This window comes from Micromys minutus (assembly GCF_963924665.1).
Source record: "Micromys minutus genome assembly, chromosome: 3".
In the NCBI taxonomy this organism is placed as follows: Eukaryota; Metazoa; Chordata; class Mammalia; order Rodentia; family Muridae; genus Micromys; species Micromys minutus.
In genome coordinates, this window is record NC_137972.1 from 69,667,329 (window position 1) to 69,681,643 (window position 14,315).

General features: G+C 48.7%; 1 protein-coding gene across 2 annotated transcripts in view; it reads left to right on the plus strand.

Moving 5' to 3' along the window:
- The window catches only part of IGF1R (insulin like growth factor 1 receptor), a 264,623-nt gene extending 250,767 nt beyond the window's left edge, over window positions 1-13,856 (plus strand). For both annotated transcript variants that reach the window (XM_080914258.1, XM_080914259.1), the window contains exons 19-21: window positions 2,243-2,372; window positions 5,946-6,080; window positions 13,118-13,856. In XM_080914258.1, the coding sequence (XP_080770384.1) occupies window positions 2,243-2,372; window positions 5,946-6,080; window positions 13,118-13,505 (653 nt within the window). In that variant the 3' untranslated portion in view covers window positions 13,506-13,856. The remainder of the gene's footprint in view (window positions 1-2,242; window positions 2,373-5,945; window positions 6,081-13,117) is intronic.
- The last annotated feature ends 459 nt before the right edge of the window (window positions 13,857-14,315 follow it).

The window sequence follows — 14,315 nt, forward strand, 5'->3', positions numbered from 1 at the left end:
TTATACCTAGGGACTGACTGGTCGGCTCAAAGTTCTCTCCTCCTGTACTGCTACCACGGATTGAACCCAGGGCCTTATGTATGCTAGTAAAACACTCTACCGCTGAGCTACATCCTTCGATGGTAGCTCCAAGTGCTTGAGCTCTCTGTCATGCATAGCACTTCCTGCCATGACCATGGCTGCTCAGCATACCTTGTTGCTACCAATGCATTGTGATCCTAAAACACTGATTGGATTGCATTTCTGGTCACTGGCTAGAAATTCTCCTCAGCCTTTCTTTCAGCTTGCATGTTGGCTTTGTCTTTTTACTTCAAAGAAAAGGGGGGGAAAGTAGTAGCAAAGTTGCTAAGAAAACCATCCTGCATTTAAGAGGCCTTTACCTTCCTACTGTGAAACACACCAAGTGTTCACCCTGAGAACAAGCAGAGGGCCAGCAAGTGTAGCAGAAACTACCAGCCACTAACATTTGGCAGCCTCTTGAGCATGTGTTCTAGAAATGTCTTGCTTGCCTAAAACCCTAGCAGTGATTTTTAAGGGAGCCATTTCTGGCCTCTTCATAAGCAATGGGTATCATCTCTAAAGAGGTATCCAAAGTAGGGCTCACTCGCTCTCCCTCCCTCAAACCCCCCTCTCTTTCTCTTGCTCTTAGGGATGTGGGCATGCAGACATATTACAGAGCCTGGGGCCCCAATTGGTGGGCACCCCTCAGGAGTTTCTAGATAAGAGGCATCCTCTTACCAGCCTTTGTGACCCTCCCTTCCGCCCTTATGTGTGAGGACCCAGAGTGCACTATCAGGAAGCCACTGTGCACCTGAGTGGCCATCTTTCCTCACCTGTGAAATGAGAGAGGCACTCGGGCAGACGGGGAGCTGCCTACCCGGCAAGCCCGTGTCTGCGTCCTCACCCTGCCCTCCCATGCACCCTTCCAAACTCAGCAAAGCCACTTTTGTCCCATTCTGCATTACAGCTGGAGAAATGCTTTTGTGTATGTGTGCATGCATGTGTGCTTTTGCCATTTTAAATCCAAATCAAGATTATATTTTCCGTTTAACCATGTGGCACATTTATGAGGATATTTTCTATTATAATTATGATTCTTCTTTTTAGAATTAAATTCTGTGTGCCTGTTTAGGAAGGGAGGGGAGGTTGTTCTATTTTTCTCTTGCATTTAGGAAGAGAGATTGTTTTCTAGAATTCCCCTTTTTATGCAATGAGATTCTCTCATTTGCAAGTCTCTGGATTAATTCAAAGATGAGTCTTGAGCACTTCCTTTTTCTGCTTCAGGCGCGTTCCGAGTTCTGTGTCCCCCAGTGCCCCCGTCTTGGGGATTACATGCCCTAAGTCAGTCCACCAGAGGCGGCTGGTAGCTCAGACGCAGTGCAATTCTATTGTGTGGGGCTAACATCCATGCAGCCTCATTCTCCATTAGGTTCGCTCTGTCGTTCAGTACCTCACCCCTTTGTGGCACCACTGAGAGATATGAAGGGACATTTTAAAGGTTAGAGCAGCGCTTACCTCGATGGAAGGAGAATGGGAGAGTTTGTGAGAGGAAAAAAAAAAGAGTGGTGTGGTTGAGTGGAAAAATCATAAAATGGATGAAGACACAGTAATGTGAGATTATTTAAAAAAAAAAAAAAAAAAAAAAAAAAGCAAGCCTGTCATCTGCCATGGTGATGGGACGCCATCAGGAGAGTCGGAAATGAATGAGAGTATTGTGTTGGGAAGGTGTGTAAAGAGCATCTCAGGTTCTCACTGTCTACCTCCATCTCCTTGAGCATGTTCTCCCCTGTGAAGTGGTAAAAGGCCTTTTCCTCAGTGTTAGGAACCCACTGCCAAGAAAATAAGGTCCACATCCTCCCATGTATTTGATCAAGCTTTAAAACCACATGACAAAAAAACCACATGTCTTTCTTTTCTTGAAAGACCACGGTCCTCCATAGTTTGCAAACAGCCTTTCACTTTACATGCAGTAAGGGAGTTAATTTCTTAAAGGGGCCAGACTATAAATTACTAAGACCAGAAATGTCTTGTATTTGCCTGTGAAGTGGCTGGTCTTGTCTTACTCTTTCTGCCTTGTAAAGTGACAAGCTGTAATGTTAGATGAAGCCTTCTCACAGTAGAGCAAGAACATGTCTCACCTTGAATGCAGGCAGAGGACAAGGTCTACGCTGGGACAGCCATGGCACCTTGGCTGCTGCACCATGACCTGATCCAGCTAAGTAACTGTGCATCTTCCCTCCAGATTTTGGTATGACACGAGACATCTACGAGACGGACTACTACCGGAAAGGGGGGAAGGGGTTGCTGCCTGTGCGCTGGATGTCTCCCGAGTCCCTCAAAGATGGAGTCTTCACTACTCATTCCGATGTCTGGTACGAGAGTTCCCCTACATAGCCAGCTTGGACCTTCCAGCTCCCAGTTCAGGCTCCTGGGTTATTCTCCTCCTTGTTTCTGTTCACGATCACCATTACCAGCCTAGAGTTCAGCATTCAGTGCCCGTTAGCTTTTAGATGTGGAGTCCGTTAGAGCAAAAGGGTATTTGTGGGATGCCAAGGAGTATGTAGAACCAACATTTCCTTCCCTTTTCAGCTAATATTGATTATATGTCCAAGGAGTGGGGAAATAGCCAAAGCCTGAGTCCTCACCTCTGGTTCCTCTGCCTGTTCCTCCCTCTCTTTTTCCCACTCTCAGTGGGTTAATTCTATGAATGCACTTTTGCCTCAGCTCACTGAACCTTCAGATAGAAGGCAGTGCTTGATTTAAACCCAAAACTTGGAAGTCTTGGTTGTGGTTTTTCTGTTGGTGCCATCTGACCTCACACGCATGCGCACACACACACTCACATACACACTCACACAGGTACATTGTTGCAGACACAAAGCATCTTCCTTAGCAATAAAAGTGCCTTGTCTAGAAGCACACCGACCAAGGGTTGTAAAGACTTCTCTGTAGTAGTGTTTACTGCGGTTCCTTGGAAACGCCGTGCAGAGGTCATCAGGTTCCAAAATACAACTGGCGTTCTTGGCAGGCAGGAGCCCTGGCACGTCCCCCTCCTCAAATGTCAGCAAGTGCCTTGGCTGTCTGCTTGGGAGATCCCGTTGCTGTTGTTTATTCCAAGTGCCAATGACCACACCGAGAAACCATCCCAGTAGTGCCTGACATCAGTTTTCTAGTCTCGTGAACCTTTCCCGGTCAAGAGCTTTGGATCTTATCTGGAGGACAGGTGCAAATTGGAAATAGCCTTTGAACATGACCCGGCACAGCCTGGTTGTTTCCTGACTCAGGGGTGAGGTTTGTTCTGCAGTGAGCCCATGTGAGGTTACCTCTTTTCTGTCAAATCAAAGTACTCTGTTCCACATGTAGATGAGGTCATGGGAGATGGTACACCTAGGGCCAGCTTCCGTCTGTTCTGAGCTTTATGCTTCAGGAAGCTTTGAGGTCAGCTTGCAGGATAGGAAAACAGTGAGCACAGATTCATTCTACCCCACTTGTGGGTAGAAGATGTCACTACAAGCCACAGTGAGGGGCACACGGGGTGCTCCCTGCCGGTTTTTCCTCTGCTTTGACTACATAGCCATTGTGAACCAACAAGAAAATATCTGTGTAGAGAGGAAAGGCGTTGGAGTTCATTGTGCCAAGTGCCAAGGCAGACAGTGCTTGGGTGTTTGTTTTCTCAACCCATGCTTTGAGCACACAGCTGGGGACAGCGAGGACACAGAACATATAAACCAGTTCTCAGCTCTGACTGCACCCCTGCTTGCTGGAGGAATGGCAGTCATTTTAGAATGAATTCACAGATAGTCAGAAGACCATTGTTCTTATTAGGTAAAAATCCAAAGGAAAAATTCGAAGAACTTTGTTTGACTTTGTAGGACACCTTAGGAGCATGGTGTGGGGAGGCAGCCTCGGGTCAAGCCACACCCTGATCACCTACATTTATTATAGCTGTTATTTGAGCTTCTGTGGAGATGTTCTTGGGACTGTCCCCTCCCTCACAAGGGCGGGAAGACCAGCCTTTAGATGTCTTTGTTCTTCCTGGTTTATACACTCTATCTTCCTGTTCACCCTCTGAGCGGACTGCTGGGATGGGCTGGGTTGGATGGGAATTGGGCTGTAGGGAGTCCAGGAAGAGAACTGGGGACCAGCAAGAATTAAGCTGGAGCTGACATGCTGAGTTTGTAAAGACTCAAGTAACCAGCAGTCTAGATATGGCGGTCAGAGCTCGGGGCCAGGATTGGATGCCTGGAAGCCTGTGGTGCACCAGGGAAAGCGTGAGAGACGAGGGAAGTTGGCCTGGAAGAGACGAGTCAAGACCAGTCGATAAAAATAGAAAACCACACACTTCATTGCCTGTCTCAGGCCATATTTCAGACCTGAGGGTGGGCGCTGCAGCCCAAACAGTGCCTCTGGTGTGCCTACGGAGGCTCTGGAAGGCAGATCCCATGACTGAAACGGACCTGTGTCTCTAAGGCCAGGTCTTTAAAACCCACAACTGAGCTGTATATCATAGTGACTACCTGTTCCAAAGGAACTTGGTCTGACTGCTGAGGTTCTGTTCCCATCTGACATTGTTTGTATCAATTTGTACAGAACCCTTTTGCTCATAGAAGGAAGCTGAAGCAGCAGACCAAAAGTTATAATTCAGTCAGAGGCTGCCTGCTTCAGCATAGGCCTCAGAGTGCTAAGCGGACAATACCCGCCTCAGGCTCTCCTGTGGGGCTCAACCCTGCTAGGGTACCATCTGAAGCCTCGTGTTGGCTTGCCACGGTCAGCCTTCTTCATTCCAGCCATACAGCCTGAGTGTAAGCAAAGGAGGATTTTGTGAAAGACTCTCCCTGAGAAGGTGTGTTCACACTGTGAGCGACAGTATGACCATTACCTGTTCGAAGTTGCTGCATGCACAGATCTCCTGTAGCTTGATCTTCTGGGCTGACAGGCAAAACTGCACACATGGGAGAATTTCTCACTGTTCCACCTGCTGAGTTCATACCTCAGCCACCCTCTAGACCAAAGGACTGTTATTTCGACACACCCCCTGGGCAATGTATCCTTTCCAGTCCCCTACCTGACACAGCGTTTTTCCCAGCCATGGCTGCTGAGTTCTGTTGAGGCCATGGGTTTTCATCTGCCTTGGCCCAAGTCAAGATCCTACAGAGCTTCCAGACATTTCAGACCCAGCTCCCTACCCTTCAATGAACAGATCAGAACTGCTTTGGGGAGCCCAGATACCCATTTGTTTGAAGAACTCTGATCAGATTCTGGTTTGCAGTGGTGTAGAGAACTATTAACATAGAGATTTCTAACCTGGGATGAACAACTCCCTGAAGGAGACAGGTGAGATGCTTAGCTGCCCCAGGTCAGTGGCCAGGTTGGGACCTGGTCCTCTGCGTACATTGCTGAACTAAAGCTAGTTTGGCTTAAGTCCAAGTAATGGCTGGTACCTGGCACTGAATGTGTTTGCTATAGACTAGTCTCTAAAAACTGTGAGAGATGTTAGAAGCCCAGAGCTACCTCAGCCCTTTCGCCTGGGTTGTCATAGCCCTACAGGAAGCATTATGTCCCACATGTCCCAGATGTCCCACCTGTAGCCAGCTGGCTAGTTTGACATCCATAAAGCACAGTCATCACATGGAGGACACTCTTTCAGAACCCAGAGTTTAAGAAACGCTAGTAAGGGGCTGGAGAGATGGCTCAGTGGTTAAGAGCACTGACAGCTCTTCGACAAGTCCTAAGTTCAAATCTCAGCAACCACATGTTGGCTCACAACCATCTGTAATGAGATCTGATGCCCTCTTTTGGTGTGTCGAAGACAGCTACAGGGTACTTATATATAATAAATAAATCTTTTCTTAAAAAAAAAAAAGAAAGAAAGAAATGCTAGTAAGGAGGGGAAATAGTCCTTCCTATCCTTTACTGAGCTATTCATTGTTCTGTTCCACCTGTAGGTCCTTTGGGGTCGTCCTCTGGGAGATCGCCACTCTGGCTGAGCAGCCGTACCAGGGCTTGTCTAACGAGCAAGTTCTTCGTTTCGTCATGGAGGGCGGCCTTCTGGACAAGCCGGACAACTGCCCCGATATGCTGTATGTATTTCCTGAGCCATGTAGGATTAGTAACTCCAGAGCCATTCCCTCTGTTGCTTGCAGGCATAGGAGAGGATTAGAAGGGGGCTTATCCATCCTTACTGCAGGAGATGAGCTTGTCGGATCTGTGACTTTGTGCTAACCTTAATCCCATCCTGTGTCCCTTGCCCCCCCCATGCTAATTGGCACTTTGCACCATGGTCTCTCGGCACACCCCCACCCCCATCTCTGAATAAGGGATGATAGCAATCCTGCCTCATCTTTTGCACACAAATTTTAATTTTTAAGGAAAAGATGCAACCGTTACTGCTGTTGAGCCAGATTCGAGAGCTCTCCCAGCCTCTAGAAGGTCTGTATGGCATGCTCACACAGAGCTTCGTGGTGAGAGTCACTCCCTTGCAGTAGTAGGCTAAACCTCAGGTAGCTCCAACACAAGGTCACAAACCATCTGCTGCTGTCATCTTTCCCCTGTGAGCAGCATGGACCCACACCAAGGTTGACCTCACCCCTCTTTGGCCATACTCCGGGGCACACCCTGCGGGGGCAGGAGGGGGGGCGCGTTAGTGAGATGATCGGTCGTGAGAGTTGTCACTCCATGGCAGCGTATTCAGGGGGCCATGCCCACCTCAGTGCCCAGGCTGCGTGACTTCGAGAAAGCCCCCAAGATGGACAGCATACCAGGAGAAGTGTTTTGCCTTGGCTCCCAGTGTTGGGGAGCACAAGTGGGTTCTGTTGCTTTTTGCGGTGAGGTAGCTGCTGCTGTTCGGGTGGAGAGTGTGTCTCCGAGCGCATATTTCACCACGTGGCTTGAAAGTGGAAAGTGGCCATTAAAGAAGTGGTTTGCCACCTGTGGGTTGTGACCCCTTACCCTTTCACAGAGTCGCCCGAGACCAGTGGAAAGCACAGATGTTTCCGTCACACCTTATAACAGTTGCAAATTACAATTAGGAAGCAACAGTGAAGGTAATGTTATACTTGGGGGTCACCACAACATGAGGAATTGTATGAAAGGGACACAGCTTTAGGAAAGTTGGGAACCCCTGCATGAAAGGGCTGTAGCTATAAATCTTGAAGACACCCTTCAAATGACCTGGCAACTTCCTAGGTTCCACCTCTCAAAGCTACCCCGGTGTTGCCAAAACTGGGGAAGAAACTTTCTTCATACAGGCCTCGGTAGAGCGTTGAGCATCCAAACTGTATTTGTACTCTTGAAGAGAGAAAGACCTTGCTTTGTCGTCTGATGTTGGTGGCTCAGTGGGCCTGGAGAATGGCCCTTCCTGGAGTGAAGCTTCAAGGGAGACAGGAAGCTATTCTGATTGGCTCATCAAGTACAGGTTGAGTGTCCTGGGCTTGCACTTGACGTGCACTCGTTAAGTCGTGGCTCAGCTATTGTTTTGCTTCTCTGGGGAAACATCAAAGCAGGTTCCCACTGATGTGTCAAGACCCATATAGTTTTCCAGAAACTCTTCAAAACAGGTTCAGCTTCACCAGTGAAAGAATCCCAGGAGGAGTGTCAAAATGTCTTTACTTCCACACAAAAGACATCCATATCTGCTTGCCCGCCCGCTGCCTTCTCTTCCTCAGCGAATCGCTCGCTCACAGGGTGCATCAGAGGGCGAGGGGCTGTACAGATGGAGGTTGGACGTGCGGGCAGTGGGCAGAACCACACAGAGGTGCTAGTGACTCCGCTCAGAATCATGAGAAGTCAAAGTGTGGGCTAGCCTAGTCCCACGTGAGGCTCCATCCGTTGAAAAATGTCATCTCGCAGGCTTTCTGACGAAACCTAGGAGGAGCTTGGTAAGGCGACGCTAGCTAGACCAAGGTCTCCAGGAGAGTGCTGCTGAACTCTGAGACAGGACTTCCTGCAGATAAAAATGACACTATTGCGCAGTTAGTGGTTATGGGGAGAACAGATTACCACAGGGCGGTAGGAACAGTGACAGGTCTGTGTCAGGTGAGAGGAGGCTGTGGCTTCTTTGGACCACTCCATCCAGTGAGGGGATTTCTCCAGCAGACGGGAGAGGATTTGTGGTGCTGGGGGCTGCATGCTCAGTCTTCATTCCCTGGGCCCTGCCACAGTTGTGCAAAGCAGGTGTTCAGGCTTCAACAAGTATGGAGCCTTTGAGGGAGAATATAGCCCAGGATAACTTTCCTGCCTCAAACCCCGCCCCCCCAGTGCTACGATTGCAGCCTGTGTTCCCTGGTGCCCAACTCAAACTTTATAATGAAACTTGAATTCCCTTCCTTTTCTTCTTATAAATTATTCCTATTTGGAGAGGTTGCTTGTTTCTTTGTTTTTGCCCCAACTGTTTGCAAGTGTAAACCCTCTGACTTGGGCGGGCCTTACAAAATTGGATAGGCAGCCAGCCGGCCATATTGACCACTGGCTTGTCCGTTGCCTGCTGTGTCCCTGCTGCATCTTCAGGGAGAGCACTGCCATTGTGTCCTCTATAAACTGACCTCAGAAGGCTTATGGGAGGCAGGAGGGCTACCTAGAGAAGCTCTGGGTTCTGAAGTGCTGCTCCTGCTGTCCCTTCGAGCTTTCCTTTGATCTCTGTGGTATGGCCACATTTCTACTCGCTCACTGTGAGAGGATAGTTAGTACTGGGGCAGCGTTCAGATTGTGGAGGAAGAACGTGGCTGCCTCTGAATCTGCCTAAGGGTGTACCACACCCGCATTGATTCGGATATCAGAGTCAGCAGTGTCTCACAAGCTATGAAACTGTTCAAAAGAGCAGGTGTGAGTTTTATTCCTGTGGTTCGGGGCTGGTCGCAGGAGAGGTATTGTTTTTGTTCTTTTCAAACCGGGGCAAACATTTGTCTGGGAAACTCATGGGACTCCTGAAGTTAATCCATCTCCAGATGACTGGCTGTTTTTCTTGTTTTTTTGGTATGAATTTAATATGCTTGGGAAGCAGCCACCTGCTATGGGAAAGGCAGTGGACTTCCTGTTCCCAGCATAGAGTGAGGAGGAAGTTTACACACGGAGGCTGCTCTTGGATGCAGAATGATTGATTCAGAAGGCCTTTCTGCTTTGCCATTCAGAACCCCCTTGGCAGATTGGTCTCCTTTCTAAGAAAAGAACATAGAGAAGGGAGACGAGCTGGCTCCAGCAGGGAGCGTGCTGCCCTGATTTGCTGAGAGGAAGATGTGTTCTGGGAAAGGATTCTTTTGGCACAGTAAATGAACACCCTTGGGAGTAGTCTGAAGCCTGTTGGGTCTCACACGTAGAGAAAGGGTTTCCTGTGCGTGGATTCGAGGCAGGACCAGCCCTACACATGAACCATTTTGTTTCAAGAGTAGCCAAGGGCCCAGCCTTGTGTATCACCAAGTGTTCTAGCTTTATAGAAAAGACTGCCATCAAACACCAGGGTATCCAGGTCTGAGTGTCAATGCCATAACTCGGTTTGACTTAATTTAGCAAATTTTATGAGGCAGGATCCGGGGAGCCCACCATTATCATCTTTACCCCTGGATTTCAGTGCCTTGGATACCAAATTGCCAGTGAACCCTGCTGAGGTCAGAGTTCATGGAACCTGGAGACCCTGAGACAGGTTCCAAACCTAAAGCTGCAGAATGGGATGAAGATTTAAGCTCAGCCACAAAACTGGGCTGTAGAACCATTTGATCCAGTAATGTCTCCAGAGCTCACATGCCAAGTCTTCAGGATGCAAGATTCAGGAAAGAGCTTGAACGTTTTATTAGCCAAGTGTCACTGGCTCACATACAGCTGAGACTTGCTCGGTCGAATCTGATGACTTCTGCATTTTTCCTTTCTGAGATTCAAACACCTAGGATGCTGGGAATCCCGGGATAGTTTTGTAGAGATAAATTGTTTAAATAGAGTCATAAGAGGTAGGTGACAGTGTCTGCCAGGCGATCCCTGGCATCAGCTGTGTGCCAGCAACTGGGTTAGCTAGCACCCCCCGAATGAGTCCCAGCTGAGAAGTAGGCCCTAAAACAGCCTTAGCTGTTTAGATTTGCTAGAAGAGGACCCACTCAGTCCTGTGGGACCTTCTGAACGTCTGGTCCCTGGTAAGTTGCCACTACCGAGTACGGTACCAATACTCAGCATGGGTACCATGTACATGAGCTCCTGAGCATTTTTTATCTTGCCAGTGCCTGTCCAGATCAAAACATGGGGTGTGCTTGGGGGCTCAAAAGCCAAGTGAGGGATGGAAATAACAGGGTGTGCATACACCCCTGGGGTAGCATCACTCCTAGGGGAGAGCTAGGTGTGTGCCATCAGAGAGGGACACATTCTATAAATCACAGCTCCGGCTCATCAGAGCTGCCCGGTGGTTTCAAAATGTGCTTTTTTAGAGGGAGCCTTTTATCAGCTTATTAGTCCCAGAGTCTACTGGAGAGTTTTCTTGTAGAAAGAGTATTAAAAAAAAAAAAACAAGGTCTTAAATCACACAGAGCAAAAAAAGACTTCCTTGTATGGGCAGCCGTGGAAGGGCTGACTGAGATGATTTAAAAGAGGCATCACATGGCTTGTTTTTTACTGATGTCACCGCATCCGTACCCTGCTTGTGGCACCTCCTCAGCCCCATCCCCACCCCTGGCCACAGGGCGTGAGGCCAGACACATCTCATGTTCTTGCCTCCAGTTGCACTTTTCTATTCAGGGACGGGCCTGTCAGCCAGAGAGGAAATTGCCACCCGGCCACAGAGCTAAGCTCCCTGTGTTTGCTTCTCATTCTGATTAATCCTTCGGGAAAGGATGGAGACGGGAGAACAGGCTTCTCCACCACATAACCAGAGTAGGGAAGCATGCTACCTGCCTGCTGGCTGTGGACATGGTCCGCTAGCGGGACCATGGTCACTCTTACTAGGGTGTCTGCAGTGAAGCTATATTGTCACTCCAACTCACTGTGTGACTTTGGACAAATGATTAAATGTTTTGATTGGTGCTTCTTCCCCTTATGAGTAAGATGAGGATGTGTTGCAATAAAGAGACATCTCTGGCTCTGGACCAGTGTGACTCCCAGGCCCAGAGCTCTTAGTACCTACTGCAACCTATCATGTGCCACAAGCACCAGTCACTTAGTGCCAGTGAGGATACCTAGTTAGCCTCGTCTTTGGTCCAGTTTGTTTTCTTCCATCGAAGGCACTGGCCACTTTATCAGGACTTTTTTTTTTTCATTCCCAGAGGAGTAGACAGTAAATATTGTAGGCTAGCTTAACAGCCTTTGTCTCAACTACTCAAACTACAGAGGAGCTTAGACCAGCCACAGGTGCTATGTAGACAGCTCTGTTCCTATAAAACTCAACGTGTAACAGGCTCCGCACCGCATCTTGCTCAGCTGTAATTAATTGGCTATGCCTCTGGGCCTCCAGAATTCTTAATTCTGGGCAGACCTCCAATGCACCCCTTTTTAATTTTTTTTTAAGGTTGCTGTCTTCCACCTGACCTGACTTGACCCTAGGGCTTCTGAGAAAATTGGCCAGATGAGGAGTCCCTTTCTCTCCATAGGCAACTCCATGCCTGTGTATGGGCTGCTTTCACATGCCTTTACCCCCGTGGGATCATTTACATGGCCCATTGTGAAGAAGTGAAGTGGCCAGGTTGCCCAATGGTCAACCTAACAGAATGCCTGTTTAGGGTGACTAGGGATTTCTGTGTATTTGAAGTTCCATTGGGTGTAAAGCGTCTGTTGAGCCAGAAGTTTTCACACACTATTTCCTGGAGGAGCATAGGCAGAAACTGCTCTGGTCTCATGCCCCTGTGAATGAAATCTGCTGGGTACCCCTTTCCCTGAGAATAATAACTACCCTGTTCTTGCTTTCTGTCTGTCCTGCCTGTCCATCTACCAGAGCTCAAGTGTGGCTCTCTACAGGGCTTGGGTACCCGAACTATGACTTACCTGACTATGGGCATCAAGGGAATGAAGAAAGAATAAGCTCATGGTTATAGAAAAGCCGGGGCTGGACAGACTTGGCTCTGGAAGCTTATTATATATATTTGAACAGACAGGCAGATTATCGCATTCAGATAAACAAGGAAGCAGGGTTATTATATACAGCTGAACAAGGAGGCAGGTTTAGCTCATCTTGGCAGGAGCTGTCTGTCTTCAGCTCTGAGCAGGAAGTGGGGACATGACAGTGGACATGTTCTGTGCACAGTATCAGCATTTGCACTCAAACCTTGGGAAGGCTTTACCATCTCTCTGAGCATCACTGGAGAAGACTCTGTCACTCCCGTGGGACGGGGGCTTCAGGGTTCTTGACATGGCTATGCACGTATCAGCAATACACACTCACTCAGACCTTCACTTGCTCAGAGTTTCCTCCACTCTCTACACCCAGGCCTCTCCTAATCAGGTAGCTGTGTGTGCAGCTTTCCTCGACTCCTGTAATGTGTGCAGATGCCCATGTGACTCGAGGGCAGGGGAGCTTTGCAAAGGTTTGTAACTTTGTGAGATTGGTGGAGATGCAGCGTGGGCTTACACTCTACCTTGGCCTTGTTTGGAGAAGCTGGTGCTCAGGGCATTCCTTGGTTTGTTGGCATCTGACGTGAGGTTTCTAGTAGAACTCTGCTTCTGGGTATCCTAGATCTTCTTAATGGGACATACACAGTAAGCAGGTGCTGGCATGAGATAGCAAGCCTGGGATGTGTGCTCCTTCTGTCTGGCACCCCTGCCGCCTCCTCCCTCAGGCCCACTGCCAGGGGTACCCTGGTGCCAGGAAGAAGCTCAGATACAGAAAATGATGCCCATCAGGAAAGCTGTAGCTCTCATTACTGAGAGATGGAGGTTTCCTGCTTCTGGTTAGCGCATGGCTAGAAGAGGTGCTTCAGACAGGTTGTTTTATCTCTTAGCAGTGTTATCACCAATACAACTCTATTCATGGTGGACTCTCTGAGCCAAGGCTTGAAGTGAGTTTGGACTTGGCACCGTGGCTAGATCTGGGTTCTGGGCAAGATACATGGCAGATGGGAAACCAAGGAGTGCAGAGGTCATGCAGTTGTTCTGGACCTCTCTGACCTCAGCAAGAGCTCCCTGGCAGCTCACCCCCTTTCCTTCTCCCTTTTAGGTTTGAACTTATGCGCATGTGCTGGCAGTACAACCCCAAGATGCGGCCCTCCTTCCTGGAGATCATCGGAAGCATCAAGGATGAGATGGAGCCCAGCTTTCAGGAGGTCTCCTTCTACTACAGCGAGGAGAACAAGCCTCCAGAGCCGGAGGAGCTGGAGCTGGAGCTGGAGCCCGAGAACATGGAGAGCGTCCCTCTGGACCCTTCGGCCTCCTCAGCCTCCCTGCCTCTGCCTGAAAGACACTCAGGACACAAGGCTGAGAACGGCCCGGGCCCTGGTGTGCTGGTTCTCCGTGCCAGTTTTGATGAGAGACAGCCTTACGCTCACATGAACGGGGGACGTGCCAACGAGAGGGCCTTGCCTCTGCCCCAGTCCTCCACCTGCTGATCCTCGGACACCGAAGCAAGCACGTGCAAACAGTAACGTGTGTGTGCTCTCTCGGTGGGCGGAGAGGGGAGCAGGTTGTAACAATCTATTCACAAGCCTCCTGTACCTCAGTGGATCTTCAGAACTGCCATTGCTGCCCACGGGAGCTTCTCTGCAGTAAACACATTGGGACCTTCCTTTTTTTCAATATGCAAGCAGCCGTTTTTATTTCCCTACCCAAACCCTTAACTGACTTGGGCCTCTGCAAACCTTGATGACAACACTTAATAGCAACAGGACGCTCGAGAACTGAGTCTCCTCATTCTGTACCTTTCCTCTCTTCTGCCTTCCCTCTCTCTCCTCTCCCCTTCCACGCTCTCCTTTCTTTTTTCTGCTTTACAGTGGAAAAATGTATGCGAGAGCCCAGCCGGGAAGCCTTTTTTTTTTTTTTTTTTTTTTTTAAAAAAAAAAAAAAGAAAAGAATCAGATTGACTTAATGGCTGTCCCTGGGGCTCTTTATCACCCCATATATACCTGCCTGACACCGTAGGTCTTTACAAAAAAAAAAAAAGAAAAAGAAAATATTCACACACTGAGATGAAAGTTTTTTAACTGTACCTTTAACCTTTTTTAGGGTCATCCGGAAATGTAAAAGGGCCATTTTCATCCATCCGTGGTTTCCATTTTCATGCTGCCATTTCTGCCAAAATCCTGTTTTCGGTTTGGTTTCCCTTGCGAGCATGTGCTCCCTGCGCTGGTTTCCTTTTATCCAGAGGCACGGGGTGAAACGTGGTGTCTAGTTGATAATACCATTTGTGAGACACGTTGTCG